Source organism: Leuciscus leuciscus, assembly GCF_965113295.1.
Source record: "Leuciscus leuciscus genome assembly, chromosome: 21".
NCBI classification, from domain to species: domain Eukaryota; kingdom Metazoa; phylum Chordata; class Actinopteri; order Cypriniformes; family Leuciscidae; genus Leuciscus; species Leuciscus leuciscus.
The window spans coordinates 6,079,538-6,096,411 of NC_138745.1; the positions used below are offsets into that span (position 1 = coordinate 6,079,538).

Here is a 16,874-nt window from a genome sequence, read left to right on the forward strand (position 1 = left end):
AAAATGTATTAAAGTTCAGGAGAAGAAAGAAAAAATGTATTACCAAGTTTTGCTGGCAAAGTGTCGACACGAAAAGCCCAACGGCCCATAACATTGACATTTGTGGAGTGGTTCAGGTTTGCGATGTTAGACACAGGAATTGTATAATAACTGGTTGAATCAATCGTGTCATATCCAGCCTAAATAATGATTAAAAATATGTTTGTTAAAGATCTGTGGATAAGAGGAGCTGTATAGCTAATTCTACCAAGAAAAAAATGTCACATTACTGTAAAACTGTCTCTACAAACACATTTGAACTGTCCAGAATATTGCAAAAGTTATTACATTTTAATATAAAAAAATACAGGACTTTGAAAAGCTTTCTCACCATTGTAATATGCTTAGTTTGAGGAATATTGCCATAATTAAATACAATAAATGACAAACCAGAACCTGAGATCAGCAGTACTTGAAAAGAGGAATTCTAAAAAAATAAAATAAAATAAAAAACCATCAAATGATCAGTCACAAGACAAATGAAAACAAATATTGAAACAAATCTTACCTGTGCTGAAGTATTATAATATCTCACATTATCCCAAGTTAAAACAAAAACTGAGTCTGCAGTGAAATTTGTTTGAGGAAAATATTGACGTATATCATTTGTGGCTCGCTGTAGTACTCGGACACCGATGAATTCTTGGAAGTAACAGTCACTGCTGTCAATATCTGTCCATAGTGGAGCAACAAAGTCTCTATTTGTGTAAGCTGGAAGAGTTCGAGGTCTTGATGGAAACAATCGCCGTTTGAAAGTAAGAAATCCATTTTTGTAAACCTAAATGGGTTTGAAGTAACAGACAAATACTTTTAATGGCTAGTGATAAATTGCTTTAAAAAAAGTCAAAATGCATAAATGAGTGTCCTCACATATATATAGCTGTATGTGAGCCCGAAGTAAGAAAATGGTGTCTGCAAATATAGGCTGACAGGAAATCCATAAAATCCAAATCCATTCTGTTGAAGATTGTTCCTATTTCTGAATGGATAGAACAGTCCTGAAAGCAAACACATTTATTTTTCAGCATTTTATTTTATTTGCAACTCCCAGCAGTTCACAACATTTAACTGCTCAATAAATTGTTCTACATGTTTTGAACACATATAAACAACACAATAAACAACTATCTTCTGGTTTCCTTTCATCGTAACCTCTGCTCTCCCTCATGCTTTTCCTTTTGTGGCCTCGGCATCCCTGCCCCCCACTAACCACTTCTCTTCTCTTGATGTCACTGAAGCAACAGACACTCTATGCTCCACATTAACATCCTGCTTTGATAATATCTGTCCTCTCAGCCCCTGGCCAGCACGTGCAACACCCTCCAGCCTCTGGGTCACAGATGGTCTCCATGACCATCAAACCAAGCTCAGGAATGCTGAGAGGAAATGCAGCAAGACTAAACACTCTGCTGACCTGAGAATATACCATTGTCTCTTGTCCTCTTTCACCTCTAGTGCTTCTTCTGCCAAGATATCCTACTACCAAAACAAAATCAGTAACCCCTCAAGACACCGGGAGACTATTCAGAACATTCTCCTCTCTTCCAAGTCAATTATTCTAATTCTGCTGGACCTTTCTGTGGCATTTGACACCGTTAACCATCAGATCCTCTTGGCCAGCCTCTCGGACTTGGGCATCACAGGTTACTGTATTTCGATGGCTTCAGTCATACCTCACTGGCAGATCTTTCAAGGTTTCATGGAGAGGAGGGGTGTCTGAGTCCCATCAGCTACTGGGGTGCCTCAAGGTCCAGGGCTCTCTCCTCTTCTTTTCTCCATTTACACAACCTCACTGGGCACGATCATAAACGCACATGGCTTCTCCTACCACTACAGATGATACATAGCTAAATCTTTCATTTAAACCTGATGACCACATTGTCTCAGCTCGTATCTCTGCCTGCCTTTCAGACATCTCTGCTTGGATGAAGGAGCGTCATCTGCAGCTCAACTTGCAAAGACTCCTTGTAATCCCTGCAAACACATCAGTTGACCACAACATCAACTGGGGTGCACAACACTAACACCAGCCAGGACAGCAAGGAACCTGGGGGTAGTGTTTGATGACCAGCTGAGCTTTTCCAACCACATCTCATCATCGGCCCAGTCATGCAGGTTTGCGCTCTACAACATTAGCAAGCAAGCAACTTTATTTATATAGCACATTTTCAAACAACAGACGTTGCCCCAAAGTGCTTTACAAAAACGATAACATTAAAACCACACAACAAATCAAACACAACTTATTCAAAAGCTAAAGAAAATAAATACGTTTTTAAATAAGACTTAAAAGTGCCAATTGATGGAGCGGACCTCACGTGGAATGGGAGACTATTCCAGAGTTTGGGACCTACCACGGAAAAAGCACAATCTCCTTTCGATTTAAAATTAAAATGAGGGACCTTTAAAAGCTGTTAATCTGAAGACCTGAGAACTCTAGAAGGAGAGTGGGGAATGATAAGATCACAGATGTACTGGGAGGCAAGTTTTAGACAAACAGGAGAACTTTAAAATCAATCCTGAATTTAACAGGAAGCCAATGCAAGGATTGCAGTACATAAAAATCTTCTCTGCATTTCTTCTCTTCTCTAGCTGGCTCTTTGATAAATTCTATGTTCCCCTTTTGTAAATCGCTTTGGATAAAAGCATCTGCTAAATGCATAAATGTAAATGAAAATTAAACATGATATGCAATACATGCCATGCATTTTTTACTATCATATTACTGTACCATTGTGTTCTGATGCAGTGTCAGTTCGAAAAATCCATCGACCCATGACGTTAACATTGCTTGTGTATGGCAGGTTTGTGGTGTCAGAAACAGGAATTGAAAAGAAATCAGTTGAATCACTTGTGTCATATCCAGACTGTCAATCAAATAACAGGACAAAAAGTTCAGTTACATTTATCATAGTGATAAAAATAATTTATTTTGATTTCAGTGTCTTTTTCAAATTACTTTACCATAACAGGATTTACGGCTTGGGCAATAGGACCATAATGCATGAGTGTGAATGACATGTTTTTGCCAGACACCAAAACCACTTGAAAGGTCGACTCCTGGAAAATGAAGGGAATTACTACATAAATACAGATAACATGGGATTCTGTTTCCTTATCACACATTTATGTGCAAGAAACTGCTGATATTTCAATCTAACCAAAAAGAGACTTACTGTCCACCTGTGTCCATAGTACGGTACTTTATTCCAAGTTGCAATGAAAACCCATGAGGCAGAGAAGTTCAAGTTGGGGTAATATTGGTTTATGTCTCTCGAGGCCAGATTCAAGAGATGACCATCTGTTACTTGTCGGTAAGAGATGGTTCCTTTATCTGTAATGTCAATGTCTGTCCACAGCGGAGCGATGATGTCTCTAGTCGAGTATGCTGGAAAATGATAGGGATACCACTGGTAAAACGGTTCTTCAAAAGTCAAGTACCCCTTGTTATTCACCTGTTATGAGACCAAAACAGTGAAAGCTCAGTCATCTGGACTTTCAAGTAACATTCTCAGTGTGGAAAATAAAGCTACTTGTGTTGTTTCAATTAAACTAAGAGTGTACAATGTCATAAATGTGACAATGCTGCTTACGTATAGTTGATTATAAACAAGCCCAAAGTAGACAAATGGCTGATCCAGAGTGATCAGTGGAGAACTTCCAAAATCCTCCGCAGGGTTCTTTGTATCCTCATCTCCATACAGGTAAAAAATTCCTGCAATTGAAAAAGGAACATCTTAATATTAAGTTGTAAATTATTTAGTGGTTATAATGGTTGAGTGTTTTAACAAAGTCCAGATGCAAAAATCCCTAAATTAAAATTGTACAAAATGTATCAGGGATATTTTATGCATGGTTTTCCAACAGCTTACAGCAGCTTTAAATGTAAACTTATTACACTGGTCACAAACATTTTCTGCTTCTTTTTTTAAGTTGTAATTGGTCTGATCTGATCAGATCATGGTTTCAAAAAAGTCATTGCACAGAGTCAAAGGATTACCCTCTTCAGGTCCACCATCAACACGAAATACCCAGCGTCCCGGGACATTGACATTGCTGGAGTCGAACAGCTTATTTTCATCAGACACAGGGATTGAGGAATCATTTGTTGAGTCTATTGTGCCATAGCCAGCCTGAGTAGAACAATCTATCATCATCAAAAAAGCTTTGCGGCACAAAGTTTTCTAAAATTATCTTAGTGCCAGAGTTCAGAGATACGGTTATAATTATTTCTAACCTGAAACCTTTGATCCGTAGAGGAGATATTCCCGTAGTTCATCATGACAAAAGACAGAGAGCCACTAGAGACCAAAACAACTTGAAAAGATGAACTCTGTAACAGAAATAGAAAATTATCCTAATAGCTCATAGACAGAGAGTAATTCCATCTTTATACTTGATTAATTCTGCAGTAACTTAAATAAAAGCAATTTATTCTCCCATTTATGTGCTTTAATAATCATCAGTTTTCCTCTTTCTTTCACCCAAATTATGGGTAGCGTCATTTCAGCGAAATGAAAGGTAAAAAAAGGTTAATATTGTCAGTAGGCCTATAGAAAATGTATAAAGCACTGTTCACACAGAGGTGACTTTCAAACCAATATCACATCGAATTTGCGTGACCAACTTGAAATTGAGCAAAATCACTCAAGATCGCGGGGATTCCTGTTGGATTGACTGGAATTTGCCAGTGAAATTTCACAGAACAATGGTAAATGTGACCACATCTTTACTCTGTCAGTTTTACAACTATAGTTAAAGGTTATTTGATTTTTGAACAATTTGGAGATATGTTGGCTTAACATGGGATTACCAGCATTCTTAGAGAAATAAAAAGAAAGAAAACTAAACTTTATCTTTCAAATCAATCAACTTTAAAAAGACAGATGTCATCTGTTTGTGTTTATAGACACCAAAAGATATTGGAATTAAACATGTACAAATACTTGCTTAAATGCTTAGAACACAAAAATTCAAAAATACTTTTCCATTAACATATAGGCTGGCTTACAGATTGTGCGTTGTTATAGTATGGTACTTCATCCCAAGTAGCAATGAACAGCCATGAGGCAGTGAAGATCAGATTGGGAAAATACTGGTTTATGTTGTTTGAGGCTGCTAGTAAGAGTCCGCCTCTGGTGACCTGACGATAGGAGATGCTTCCAGTGACACTGTTGTCCATGTCTGTCCACAGTGGAGCAATGATGTCTCTGTTGACTTGCGAAGGTGAATAATCTCGAAGAGGCCCATCGAATGTCAAATGCCCGTTGTTATTAACCTGAAGCACAGATCAAATAATATTATAAAAGAGATTTGGCAGTATAAAACAGGGACTGAAACTCTTATGTTTTCATTCAACAAATGTACAGTGCATGCTCTGTTTTTTATATATTCATTTCATTATATGAGGTTTGCAATTTTACAATACAAGTTTTTAAAAAGTACAATAATTAAAATGATTACAAATAATATAACATAAAAAAACAACGGCCATGTAAGACTGGGAAGGATTGAGCAATTGAGCTTAAAGTGATAGTTTACCAAAATTTTTTAATTCTGTCATTAATTACTCACTCTCATGTCATTTCAAACCCGTAAGACTTTCGATCATTTTCAAACGCAAATGAAGATCATTAAAAGAATAAATTCTATCTGTTCATCATATAAAGATATCGTGTCTCTTCAGAAAACCGCTCAATTTATATGGATTAGTTTTGCGATCTCTTTATGAACTTTTGTGTAGCTGTCAATGGTGGGACAGAAAGCTCTCAGATTTCATCAAAAATATCTTAATTTGTGTTCCGAAGATGAACGAAAGTCTTACGGGTTTGGAACGACATGAGGGTGAGTAATTACTGACAGAACTTTTGGGTGAACTAACTCTTTAAATGATTCCTCAAAAGGTCTTGACAATTTTGACTATATCAAAAAATCACAAATCATAATTTTGAAATAATCTGTTGAACTGATGTTTAGATTTCATAATATCAATATCAATAATAATATATATTTTATTAGATTTTATTATATATAATATTATAGATATTATAATATATTTTACACAAATCACATGTTGATTACATTTATAAACTGTTTTAAATGATTTTTTTTCCAACATCAAACTTCAGAAAAGAATAGCAGAAAATGCCCAAATTAAGGTGTGCAAATTTTTTGCATCACTAACAAAAAAAGACTTGAGGCTGTAACTGCTGTCAGAGGTGCTTCAAAGAAGTACTGTGTATTAATACTTATGTCAGTGTGATATTTCATTTAGTTCATTTTAATAAATGTAATGAATTATCACAAATCTTTTATCATTATGGGGTATGGATTGAAGACTGACTACTTTATAATTGCACTGTACGTACACTCATACATACACAGAATTTATGAAGACAATATTCTTACATTAGTCTGTTGATAAACACGTCCAAAATATGCAAAGCGTTTTTCTAAAAATACTATTGGAGAGCTTCCATCATCTTCAGAGGGATTCTCTATGTCTTGATTTCCAAATGGGTAGAAAAGGCCTGAAACTATAAAATATTGAGGAAAAAACAGAACAGAATTCCATGATTATGATGTACGGAATGTAATGTCACATTTTGTTACATGGCAAGAACTGGCTGGAATTGGCACTTTCGGTCTGTTTACTGGCTTACTACACATTTTTCAGAGGTTGGGGTGCACAGGTCTAATCAGTCTGCCAGGAAACAATATGCTTGCAAAAAAGAAATACTTGACTGATAAAATTAGATACTAAGAAGTAAATAAATAAGATATTTTTAAGTGCGCCTTTTTATGATTTTTTAAGTTTACCTGCTCCTAAATATAATGTATAAAAATATATATGTGTATATATATATGTGTGTGTGTGTGTGTGTGTGTGTGTGTGTGTGTGTGTGTGTGTGGAAATAAACCCAACCCAAGTTTAATAAATGCAGTAAAAGTATTGTTCTATTTCTTACTTGCAATTACATTGACATACATAACCATGTTTATACTCTACCTGTATCTTCTCCATAGCACAGGAAGCTGCTGTCCTTATCTTCACCATCAGATTTAAAAGTCACAAATTCAACGTCTGATCCATTAACATTTTCCAAGATCCAGTAATGGAATTCGGATACTCTAGCATAACTGTCAGGACCAAATCCAGTGAAGCAAGAAATCCCCCAATTAGTGACACCAGCTAAGATCCATTCAGAATCCTGCTTACACTGTAATGGACCACCAGAATCTCCCTGAAAAATGAAAGAGAGAAAATTGAATTCATACTATTAAAATGTTCATTTTAATATGGAACCGATGTTGTCTGAAGAAAGCTTAAATTAAATGAAGATAATACATGTACATGTGTTATTTAATATATTAAATGACAATAAAGTGATATTAAGGTACAATATGGTCATGCTGGAACTGCTTCCAGCTGCTTCATATCCGTGCATGTTAATGAAAACCCTTTGTAAAGTGTCACAATCAAGAATTCGAAAATGTTGTGGGAACTGTTGAAACTTACATAACATGCTCCTTTGCCCGTCTCTCCTCCAGCACAGATCATTGTCGGAGTGATTGTTATGTCCCAAAATGTAATGTCTTGAAACCTGCAGTCACACTCCTTATTCCCCACCACTTTCATCTTCACTTCCTGCAGAGTTCCAGAACTGGGCTCTAATTGTCATATCAAGAAAACAGGCTTTTAAGACATTCTGATGAAAATATGGACCACTTTATGATTCACTCACAATACAGATTAAACAATAGTTATAAAATACAGGTAAAATGTATTCTCTTACCATTAAAAGATAAAGGCTGAGTGAATTTTTAATTTAATGGATACCAGAAAACACCTTCCATGAAAAATTTCATAAATGCTCACAATTTTTTTTCAACTTTTGATGGAAATATGCAGTCCATGAACGAAAGGCGTTTTTCATATGCATAAAATGGAATTAACTGAATTTATTTCCTGAAGTCAGTTTTGTGCATTAAATTAAGTGCAGTCTTTACATTTCTGTTAACGAAATGCGACTTTTGTCTTTTGCGTATGAAATGTGTAACAGCATTTTGATAATTGTAATTCATTCAGTCTATGAAATTAGCCATATTCATGTGCCGAGTTTGAATATGACTGATAATTCAGAGTTTTTATGTTACTAAGCTGATGAGGTCACATCGAGGAACATGGCCTCGATGGAAAAAGCAATGGTAGGGAAAGTGATGAAGAAATCTGAGATAAATCTTAAGATTAAGGTAATAAAAATATTCATAAATGTTACATACAATTTTTGTATGATGTGAATTGTATCAGAACATAAAGAAATGAATTCTAGATCATTTACAATATTGTATTTAGAATCATTAAGATGATCAAGGTAAGGAGCAAGACATTCTTAAATCAATGGAGTGAGAAGAGGACGAAGGGAGCAATAACATAGTAAAGAAAAATGTTTAATTTTAATGGATATTAAATTGATTTAATTGATATAATTGATTTCAAGTTGATGCTGTAATATTTATGTAAGCCTATGTTGTATCCTATTTTGCCCGTATTGCCTGAAGAAAATCTGGACTTTGGTTTTAGTACAGTACTTTTATCTTCTGCTTTTGACTATGTAAGAGACATCCTAAGCTTTCCATTACGGTGTAATGTCAGGTTACTGTATTTGGGTCCTAATTAAAAGTATAAGGAAAATAAAGTGTCCCAATTTATCAGTACAACTACTAGTAAGGTGGACAATGTAATGTGGTACAATGACCACATTGTTTTTTCATCTGGTTACATAATCCAGACCAGACTACATGTAGTTCAATGAGTGCAAATTGATGATCATTACCTACAAAGCTGGTTTGTTTCCATCCAGTGGACCGGCAGGTGGTGCCAGTGTAAAAGACACTGTCATTAGCAGCCAGGCAGATTGGGCTGATGTAGCTGGTAAAGTTCACTGGCTCACTCAACCTCAGCAAGGCGATGTCATTGGTCAGCTGTGAAGGGACATAGTCTGGATGTGTAATGATGGATTGGACTCCTCGACTCACCTCGTTTGGGTTAGAGACTGAAGTGTTTTGGCTTTGTCTGCCCAGATAAACAGTCCAGTAACTGTATGAGGGTCTGAATGTGGAAGAAAAGACTCTCAGTGTGTTAGCTCTGAGAATAACGACTGCAAATTCACATTAAATCGTATTAATCAAATTATTTAATTTATGTACATCTATTTTGTGTACTTACAAGAAGAAAACGCAGTGAGCCGCAGTGAGCACCCATTCGTGGCTGATGAGGGACCCTTCACAGATGTAATAGTCAAAAATGTGTAGATGGACCTGCCAAGACCAGTTCCCCACAGGTGCATCTTCAACTGCCACAATACTAGTGTTCAGTGTGGAAAACCCACAACCCTGTTCTGAACGGAATAGTAAGAACTGTAAATAATTCACCAAATATGAGATTTATAGTTTAAACCCATTACTTGTATAGCTTTTCTTGTGTCACCTATAAAGAGTAAAAGGAGAGGTAGTTAAATAAAACAGTCAAACACTGTATGTTCAAGATGAATCACATGACTGTGTGGTTCACAATCTAGTTGTTGTAGAATTTGTGCACATTTCAATATTTGTAAACATTAGTGTTTAAATTCAAGCATTTTGTAAGGATACTTCTTTTGGTTTGGCATGAATAAGCCGAAAATCACTTCCTATGAATCCAGCTGTAGCTTGTGTTTGCTCCACCAAAATATTCATCCACTTGAAAACATTGACCTCAAATTTAAATTTTCTCGTCAGCGTTTAAATTACTATTATTTTTTAAGTTGACAGCATTTTATTTAATCATTTTAGCATTATCATTTTATCATCATATCAAAACTTCCATGGGCCCCAAGAATATTTTGTTTATGAACATCTAAACATGTGATACATCAAAAGAAAGAACAGAGCCTCTGCTTTAAAAAAGGCGTTTCATTCTAACTTCATGTATTCTTTTTTTTTTTTTTTTAGCTGCCGTCCATAACTTTTTTGGGTTCAAAATTATCCAAAATAAATTGAGCAAGTAACCAGCCAGTGTTCAAAACTCTCTTCTTGCCTTGATTCAAAACGGTAAGCTTGTAATAATGTTTTTAATTCCAGTGGTACTGGTGGATTTCCGCGGGAAATTCGAGCATGTCTTTGCATCATTACATCATATCTGTACACATAAAGAAGAGTCTCGGATAGTAGACTATGAGTGTGAGGATGTTGGAGGTGAAGATTTATAGCCTTTTCTCACAGCACTTGATATAATTAAACTTATCAATTTGATGGCGGATCCAGAAAGGTTCAAACGTCAATCACCAGTGACAACTGGAGATTCACCCGGTGTAAAACGCAAAAGACTTCGGACTTCGGAGTGGCTACAGAAAAAAAGAGACTGCAACCGGCCCATGCGAAAACAAGGCTAAATATAAGGGCTTTTGAAAGGTGGCGTGAACTCCGTGTTTTGAAGGGGTTCAAAACAGACGCAGATTCTGCTGGACAGGTAAGACATAAGTGATCGTTAGATTTAATCAGCGCGATTTACTGCAATGCTTTTAATCCCCTTAGTTGGTCAGAACAAAAGTGGATGTTAAAAATTGAGAAGATGCAAAATTCTTATGTTGGTCATACTTCCAAAGAGTGGAATCTGTGATTCCGAATGCCAGTATCCACACCGGCGGCGACTGACAGCTGCACATTCTCCTCAAAACATTGAATTCATCCGCGCTGTGCCATGCCGAGGCACAACCCACGTAAAGTTGATAGTTCCGCGAATAACTGCAATTGCAGATTTCGAACAGAGATGGCGACAAAGAGGAAAAACTACGGACTGCAGCTTTAAATGTGGGTTTGATTCATAAAAAATTGGATAAGACACATGCCTTTGGTGTGAGAGACCCGGGTTCGAATCCACTGTGAGACACCAATGTGTCCCTGAGCAAGACACTTAACCCCTAGTTGCTCCAGAGGCGTGCGACCTCTGACATATATAGCAATTGTAAGTCGCTTTGGATAAAAGCGTCAGCTAAATGAATAAATGTAAATGTAAATTTGTTCTTTGTGTCAGAACAAGTAAAGCGATTGCTTGAAGTTCATCAGAAATAGAACGGGGTATATAGTTTAGTGTAGTTTAGTTCAGTTAAAGGTGGTATCAGTGATTTCAGGCCCAAAAATATTTTTATCACATTCATCTAATCTTTCCTAACGATCCGCTAGCTGCCCGCCCCATAAGCATGCCGTCAAAAAACGCGTCTATGTAGGCAGCCTAGGCTCTGAGATCTGCACACAAAAACAAATGGTTTAGCCAAACACTCAAAACCAAAACAAATAGTGTTCCAACCAATCACTGACAGGGGGAGGGTGTTGTGAGGTTTTTTTCTTCAACTCTGACTTCGCGTGCAGCCGTGCACGAGCACAAAACCTCACAGCACCCTCCCCCTGTCGGTGATTGGTTGGAACACTATTTGTTTTGGTTTTGAGTGTTTGGCTAAACCATTTGTTTTTGTGTGCAGATCTCAGAGCCTAGGCTGCCTACAGAGATGCGTTTTTTTGACGGCATGCTTATGGGGCGGGCAGCTAGCGGATCGTTAGGAAAGATTAGATGAATGTGATAAAAATATTTTTGGGCCTGAAATCACTGATACCACCTTTAAGTTCAGTTTACTGTCAGGAATTTGACTACATCCAAGACAGTATCACTTATTATTATAAGGGGTTCTATTTGCTTTTGTTACATTGTGCCACTCGCGCCTGGTGTAGACATGTTTTTTGTTTTTTTTTATTAAAAAATAAATACAATTGAGATGAAACCAAATAAATTAATAAATTGAATGATATAAATTAAACATTGATTAAATTAAATTAAATTATACATCTAAATTGAGTACTCAGAAAAGCGCTATATAAATGTAACAAATTTATTATTATTATCTAACTAAAAACTTAGAATAAATAGTAGAATAAATTGAATGTACTGCAACATAATAAGAATATTTTCCATATATTTTTTATGCATATTTATAATATTAATTTTCTCTGTGTAAATTATTATTTTTTTACATGAAAATATTTAGCTGCATTTTAAATTTTAGGATGGGGGCCCTCGCACCAGGATGATCAAAGTTGGAGGTTCGTGGCATCTAAAATATTGAAAACATCTTTGGAGCCATTTTGTCAAGCTGTGAGGCTCCTAATTATAGTCCAATTACAATTTTTAATTCTGATCATTGTATATCTCTTTATGCTGAATTGCTGGTTATGTGCTGTTGGTTTGGCAGTGCATTTACCCATTTTTTTTTTACAGTTTTGGTGAGATCTCTGGTTAGTGGTTACAAATTAAATTGGAACAAATCATGCCTTTTACCACTGAACAGCAGCTTAAACAGTATTGTCTTACAATACCCCAACAATCTCAGTATTTATTTACATACATATTTCCTTCAGTAAAATTAATAATAGAGAATTATTTAATTGTACTTTTAATAAGGTTACAGCTGATTTAGAGCGTTGGACTGCTTTTCCTAATTATTTTCAGGAGAGGGTTGCATTAATTGAAATGAATGTTTTGCCCTGGGTAAAACGAAAACAAAATAGAACATAACAGAGCATACTCCAACTGAGGAGGGAGGGAGGGGGCTCTGGAGGAGGACGCAGAACAGGTGAATGGCAGGAGACAAGCGCAGGTGACAGTGGGAGAAACCAGGGTGGCGATAATGGTGAGAAGAGGCAGGGAGGAGCCAGGAGCAGGAGTAGCCTGGTGGGGACACAGAGCGCAGCCAGGACGATGGCCCACAGCGGAGTTGAAGGAGGAAGGAGCCATGGTGGAGCCTTGGCTGTCGACACCAGGGGGGCAATGGACTGAGATGGAGCAATGGAAGTGGAGCCTTGGGCGCAGACGGAGAGTGATGGGACCGAGCGACACAGATGGCCCTGGAGGCCTAGGCTGAGCCGCAGTGATGAGCTTCCAAGGTGAAGCCAGGGTGCCAAAGGTAAGAGTGGAGCCGGTGGGACTGAGGACCGAGGTGGAGCGAGAGGGAAGGCGGAGCCAGACGGAGCCAAAGGGGTGGAGAGACAGAGACCAGAGGATTGTTCGGAAGTCCGTGGCGCATTCAGAGCGACGTCTGACCAAGCGAAGCCGGAGGGATGAGGGAGCCTGGTGAAGCCATAAGGACGATGGTATCTGTTGGAGCAGAGGGAGGGAGGAGCCAAGGGGGATCAGCGACTGGAGGCGGAGCCAGGGGATCCTCTCTACTGGGCAGAGCTGGAGATCGGAAGAACCACAGTAAATCCACACAGTGGAGAGGTATCAGAGGAAGAGCCGTGGGGCTGAAGGGAACCAGTGAAGGTGGGGCCAAGGAACTGAAATTTTGGAAGAGGAGGTAGGAGAAGGGGGCTGGATGGGAACTCTGGAGACACAGGTGATTTCGTGCTGGGCGGAACCAGTTGGGGTACAGGAGACTTTGGCAACTTTCAGATTGTCAGTTCGAATCCGATTTTTGTGCACCTCTGATTGAAATCCGATCAGAATGAGCTAATGTGAACAGCAAAAAAATCACATGAAATGCGATTTTTACAAATCCGTCTCAAGCTACATCCTTATGTGGTTTGAAATCCTATTCAAATCGCATTTCTGGAAATCCATTTTCGGACTGGCTCTAATCGGATTTTGCGTGGTTTATGTGACTTTTTCACACCAAATAAAATGTAAACGTCAGAAGTTGTTATTGGAAACATGCTGAAAGTTGCTGCTGAAACAATGCTGTGTTGTTGCAAAGTGTCGGACGAGCAGAAAATGACAATATAACGGAGACATGTTATGAACAGCGTGGAAAAAAGCTGTGCATACCAGCTTCCGGTTCTGCCGCTGCCTCAGAAGACGCATAGTCCAGCTATGGACTACATGCCTATACATTTCCATGTTGTAAAATTTAAATAAGACAACATCTCTATTGCAAACCCCTCCATGTTGCGGTTGTTGTTGTATTTGGCGTATTCCTACCAACGCAACATCATTCCCATGGAAACCAATGCAGATATTCCGGAAAACTAAAGAGCTGCATGGACACACAAATTGGATCTGAACAGTTCCGATACACAGTTTGGACATTAATAATTTTAGATCAGATTCCAATCAGATACACAAATAATCTGATTTGGACTGACAGTGTAAACGTAGGCTTTGAGCTGGACGGGACCAGCTGGGGTACAGGAGACTTTGTGCTGGACAGGACCAGCGGTGACAGGTGACATTGGGAAATATCCTCTTCCAAAACTTCAAAATAACCACTAGAGTTTAGCAGCAGTTCAGCCTCAGCACTGGAAGTGTGGACGGGGTCTACATCCATTTCCTCGAATTCTACAAGTACTCCCACGGAGTCACATACTATTTTCCGGCTCGCGCATCTGGTCAAACTCACAGTGTGGCTCAGGTTCTGGAGTAATGGTTGGCTCAGTCCTTCTCTCTGGTGTTGGCTCATGCATCGCGGCAGACTTGAGCTCTCCGTCTGTGGTGGGCTCTGGCGTCATGTCCGTGTATCAGGGTAATGGCTGGCTCGACTCTGGGTATGGAGTGAAGCTGGTGTCCTCCGCGGGGCAGATGGTTAATTGGGAACGCCGCAAAAAATCCTTCTGTTTTGGTCCGATTTTCTGTCACGTGTAGATGAACACGCATGAATCAAAGATACATAAAGAGTTTTTAATAAGAAAGGAGAACACACAGGAGTATCAGAATCCCAACAACACATTAAAATAATATCGGACAAAGAACCACAGGAAACTCAGGGCTTAAATAACATGCAAGAATCAAAGATAAAACGGAACAGGTGTGGGTACTAATAAACAAACAACAGAACTAACTAGAGAACACAAGAAAAAGCAAACATAGTAAAAAACGAAACCAAAATAGAACAGAACAGAGCATATTCCTTGCAGGAGGACAACAAATGTTCCATCTAGATTTCATTCTGAGCTCAGATTATTCCATAACGCAAAAATAATTATAGGTGATGGACCAATATCCTTTCCAAACTGGAATAAACAAGGCATCCATACTATTTCTGATATTTCAAAAGATGGAGAAATATACTCACTAAAGGTTTTGAAAATTACATTTAATCTTCCAGTGTCTTAATTCTTTTCTATTTGCAGCTTCGTGCTGCTTTAAAAGCGTATGGGGTTCTCTGGGGCACAAAACTTTTCCCATCCACAGTCTGATATTTACTGGAATAACCTGATGTTTGCTTCCGATTGATTATATAGTACCACACAAAAACTTTCAGATCAAAAGATCCTCTTCAACAAAAACTTTGCACACATATAAATTGCACATTTTTACATATAGTATGGCATGGTCTTCTGAAGGGGTTCTTGGACATTGCACAGATAGAATTATCGCAAAGTTGCTAATTTAATTTAGTAAAGCACTGTTTCCATCCCATGTGTTCAAGAGAACAAACTTGTTACTTCCTGGGAAATTGGCACAAAATATCTGTAATAAAAAGGTAAGTTGCTGCAATTGGGGAAGACTCTTTTTTCATAAATGACTTGCAGAGTGCGCAGATGGAACTTAATAACAACAGCAGTCATGTTATCTTGTGGTCGGATGCTGGTGTTTGGGAACGCAATCGTTTGAGACAGTTCTGGGAGGTTGTTACAAAAGCATTTTTTGATAACAGACTTTGGCTCAGGCATTTCATAACGACCAAACCAACATTTGAGATGCTGTGTTGTGTTTTTAAAAGTGTTTTTAGAATTACTGAATTACTTTTTAGAGTTCACATGTTTTCCACCAAGTTGAGAATGATAGATGATGTCTTTCATTGTCTAGAGTATGCTCACCATACCTATGCAAAACACTTCAATGCTGTGCACTATTTCTAATTGTTTGATGGCCTTCATCACTGGTAATAGTGCTGCCATAACCTGCCATTTTTGATAAATTAATTTTTCTAATTGCTAGTCATCCGTAAAACAACTAGAAAAAAATAAAAAAAATAAAAAAAATATATTATCAGCTTCAACACCCATAATGCTTTGAAGACAACTGATGAAGTACAATCAGATGAAGGCTACTGGAAAAAAAATTAGAAGCACTTTTCTCTTTTTTTTCCACAAACAATTACAAAGTAAGGCAAGTAACACACTGAGTTAAATAAGAAAGTTTAAAGTATGTTCTTGTAAAACATACTGCAATAATTAGTGTTTATTTACAAAAAGCATTTCTACATGTTTAGACACTTTAGGCTGTCAGTGTCATGTGTTAGAATAAATCATCTGAGATAATTGCATTTTTTTAATAATACCTAAAATTTATATTTTCTTTGTGCTTAGTTGCCCTTTGAACTCCCTGAATTAACAATTTTTTTGCCACCTAACGCTTTTTTAAACACTAAACTCTTTGCGTTAATTTCTACTCAAAAAATTCCAATTAAATTGACAAACTGATCTAAAATAGACTTGTTTTAAAAATATCGACAACATTTTTTTTAAAACACTTACTGATGAGAAATATCAGCATTAGATACTTCAGATACTCCATTGTAATGAAAGCAGATTCAGTCGACTCGGTCTAAAAATGTCTGAGAAAATAAATATAGAAATATACAATCATGAATCATTATATAGAATACATAGCAATACATCTTTGAAAATGTTAAGAAAACTGATATTTCATTTGTACCAAACAAAGTAAAAGGATTTCTGAAAAACCCTTACCTTGCAGTATGTTCACAGCTGTTTTTGTGTACGAACATGTTCTGTCCTCGATCCACTAATAACATCTAAACATATCTGCAGAATTACATCATGTACTTCACTGATATGAGAATTTG

At 37.4% G+C, this 16,874-nt stretch overlaps 1 protein-coding gene across 1 annotated transcript in view; it reads right to left on the reverse strand.

Annotated features, from left to right (window-relative positions):
- The window catches only part of LOC309485288 (uncharacterized protein), a 31,988-nt gene extending 15,158 nt beyond the window's left edge, over window positions 1-16,830 (reverse strand). The window contains exons 1-18 of the mRNA XM_082152060.1: window positions 16,759-16,830; window positions 16,543-16,622; window positions 9,269-9,440; window positions 8,877-9,151; window positions 7,559-7,710; window positions 7,049-7,283; window positions 6,448-6,575; window positions 5,051-5,317; window positions 4,277-4,372; window positions 4,040-4,172; window positions 3,633-3,754; window positions 3,216-3,494; window positions 3,004-3,099; window positions 2,771-2,906; window positions 910-1,037; window positions 548-817; window positions 371-466; window positions 44-179 (exon numbers count right to left, since the gene is read on the reverse strand). Coding sequence (XP_082008186.1) covers window positions 44-179; window positions 371-466; window positions 548-817; window positions 910-1,037; window positions 2,771-2,906; window positions 3,004-3,099; window positions 3,216-3,494; window positions 3,633-3,754; window positions 4,040-4,172; window positions 4,277-4,372; window positions 5,051-5,317; window positions 6,448-6,575; window positions 7,049-7,283; window positions 7,559-7,710; window positions 8,877-9,151; window positions 9,269-9,440; window positions 16,543-16,582 — 2,761 coding nt within the window. The 5' untranslated portion in view covers window positions 16,583-16,622; window positions 16,759-16,830. The remainder of the gene's footprint in view (window positions 1-43; window positions 180-370; window positions 467-547; window positions 818-909; window positions 1,038-2,770; window positions 2,907-3,003; window positions 3,100-3,215; window positions 3,495-3,632; window positions 3,755-4,039; window positions 4,173-4,276; window positions 4,373-5,050; window positions 5,318-6,447; window positions 6,576-7,048; window positions 7,284-7,558; window positions 7,711-8,876; window positions 9,152-9,268; window positions 9,441-16,542; window positions 16,623-16,758) is intronic.
- Between the last annotated feature and the right edge of the window lie 44 nt (window positions 16,831-16,874).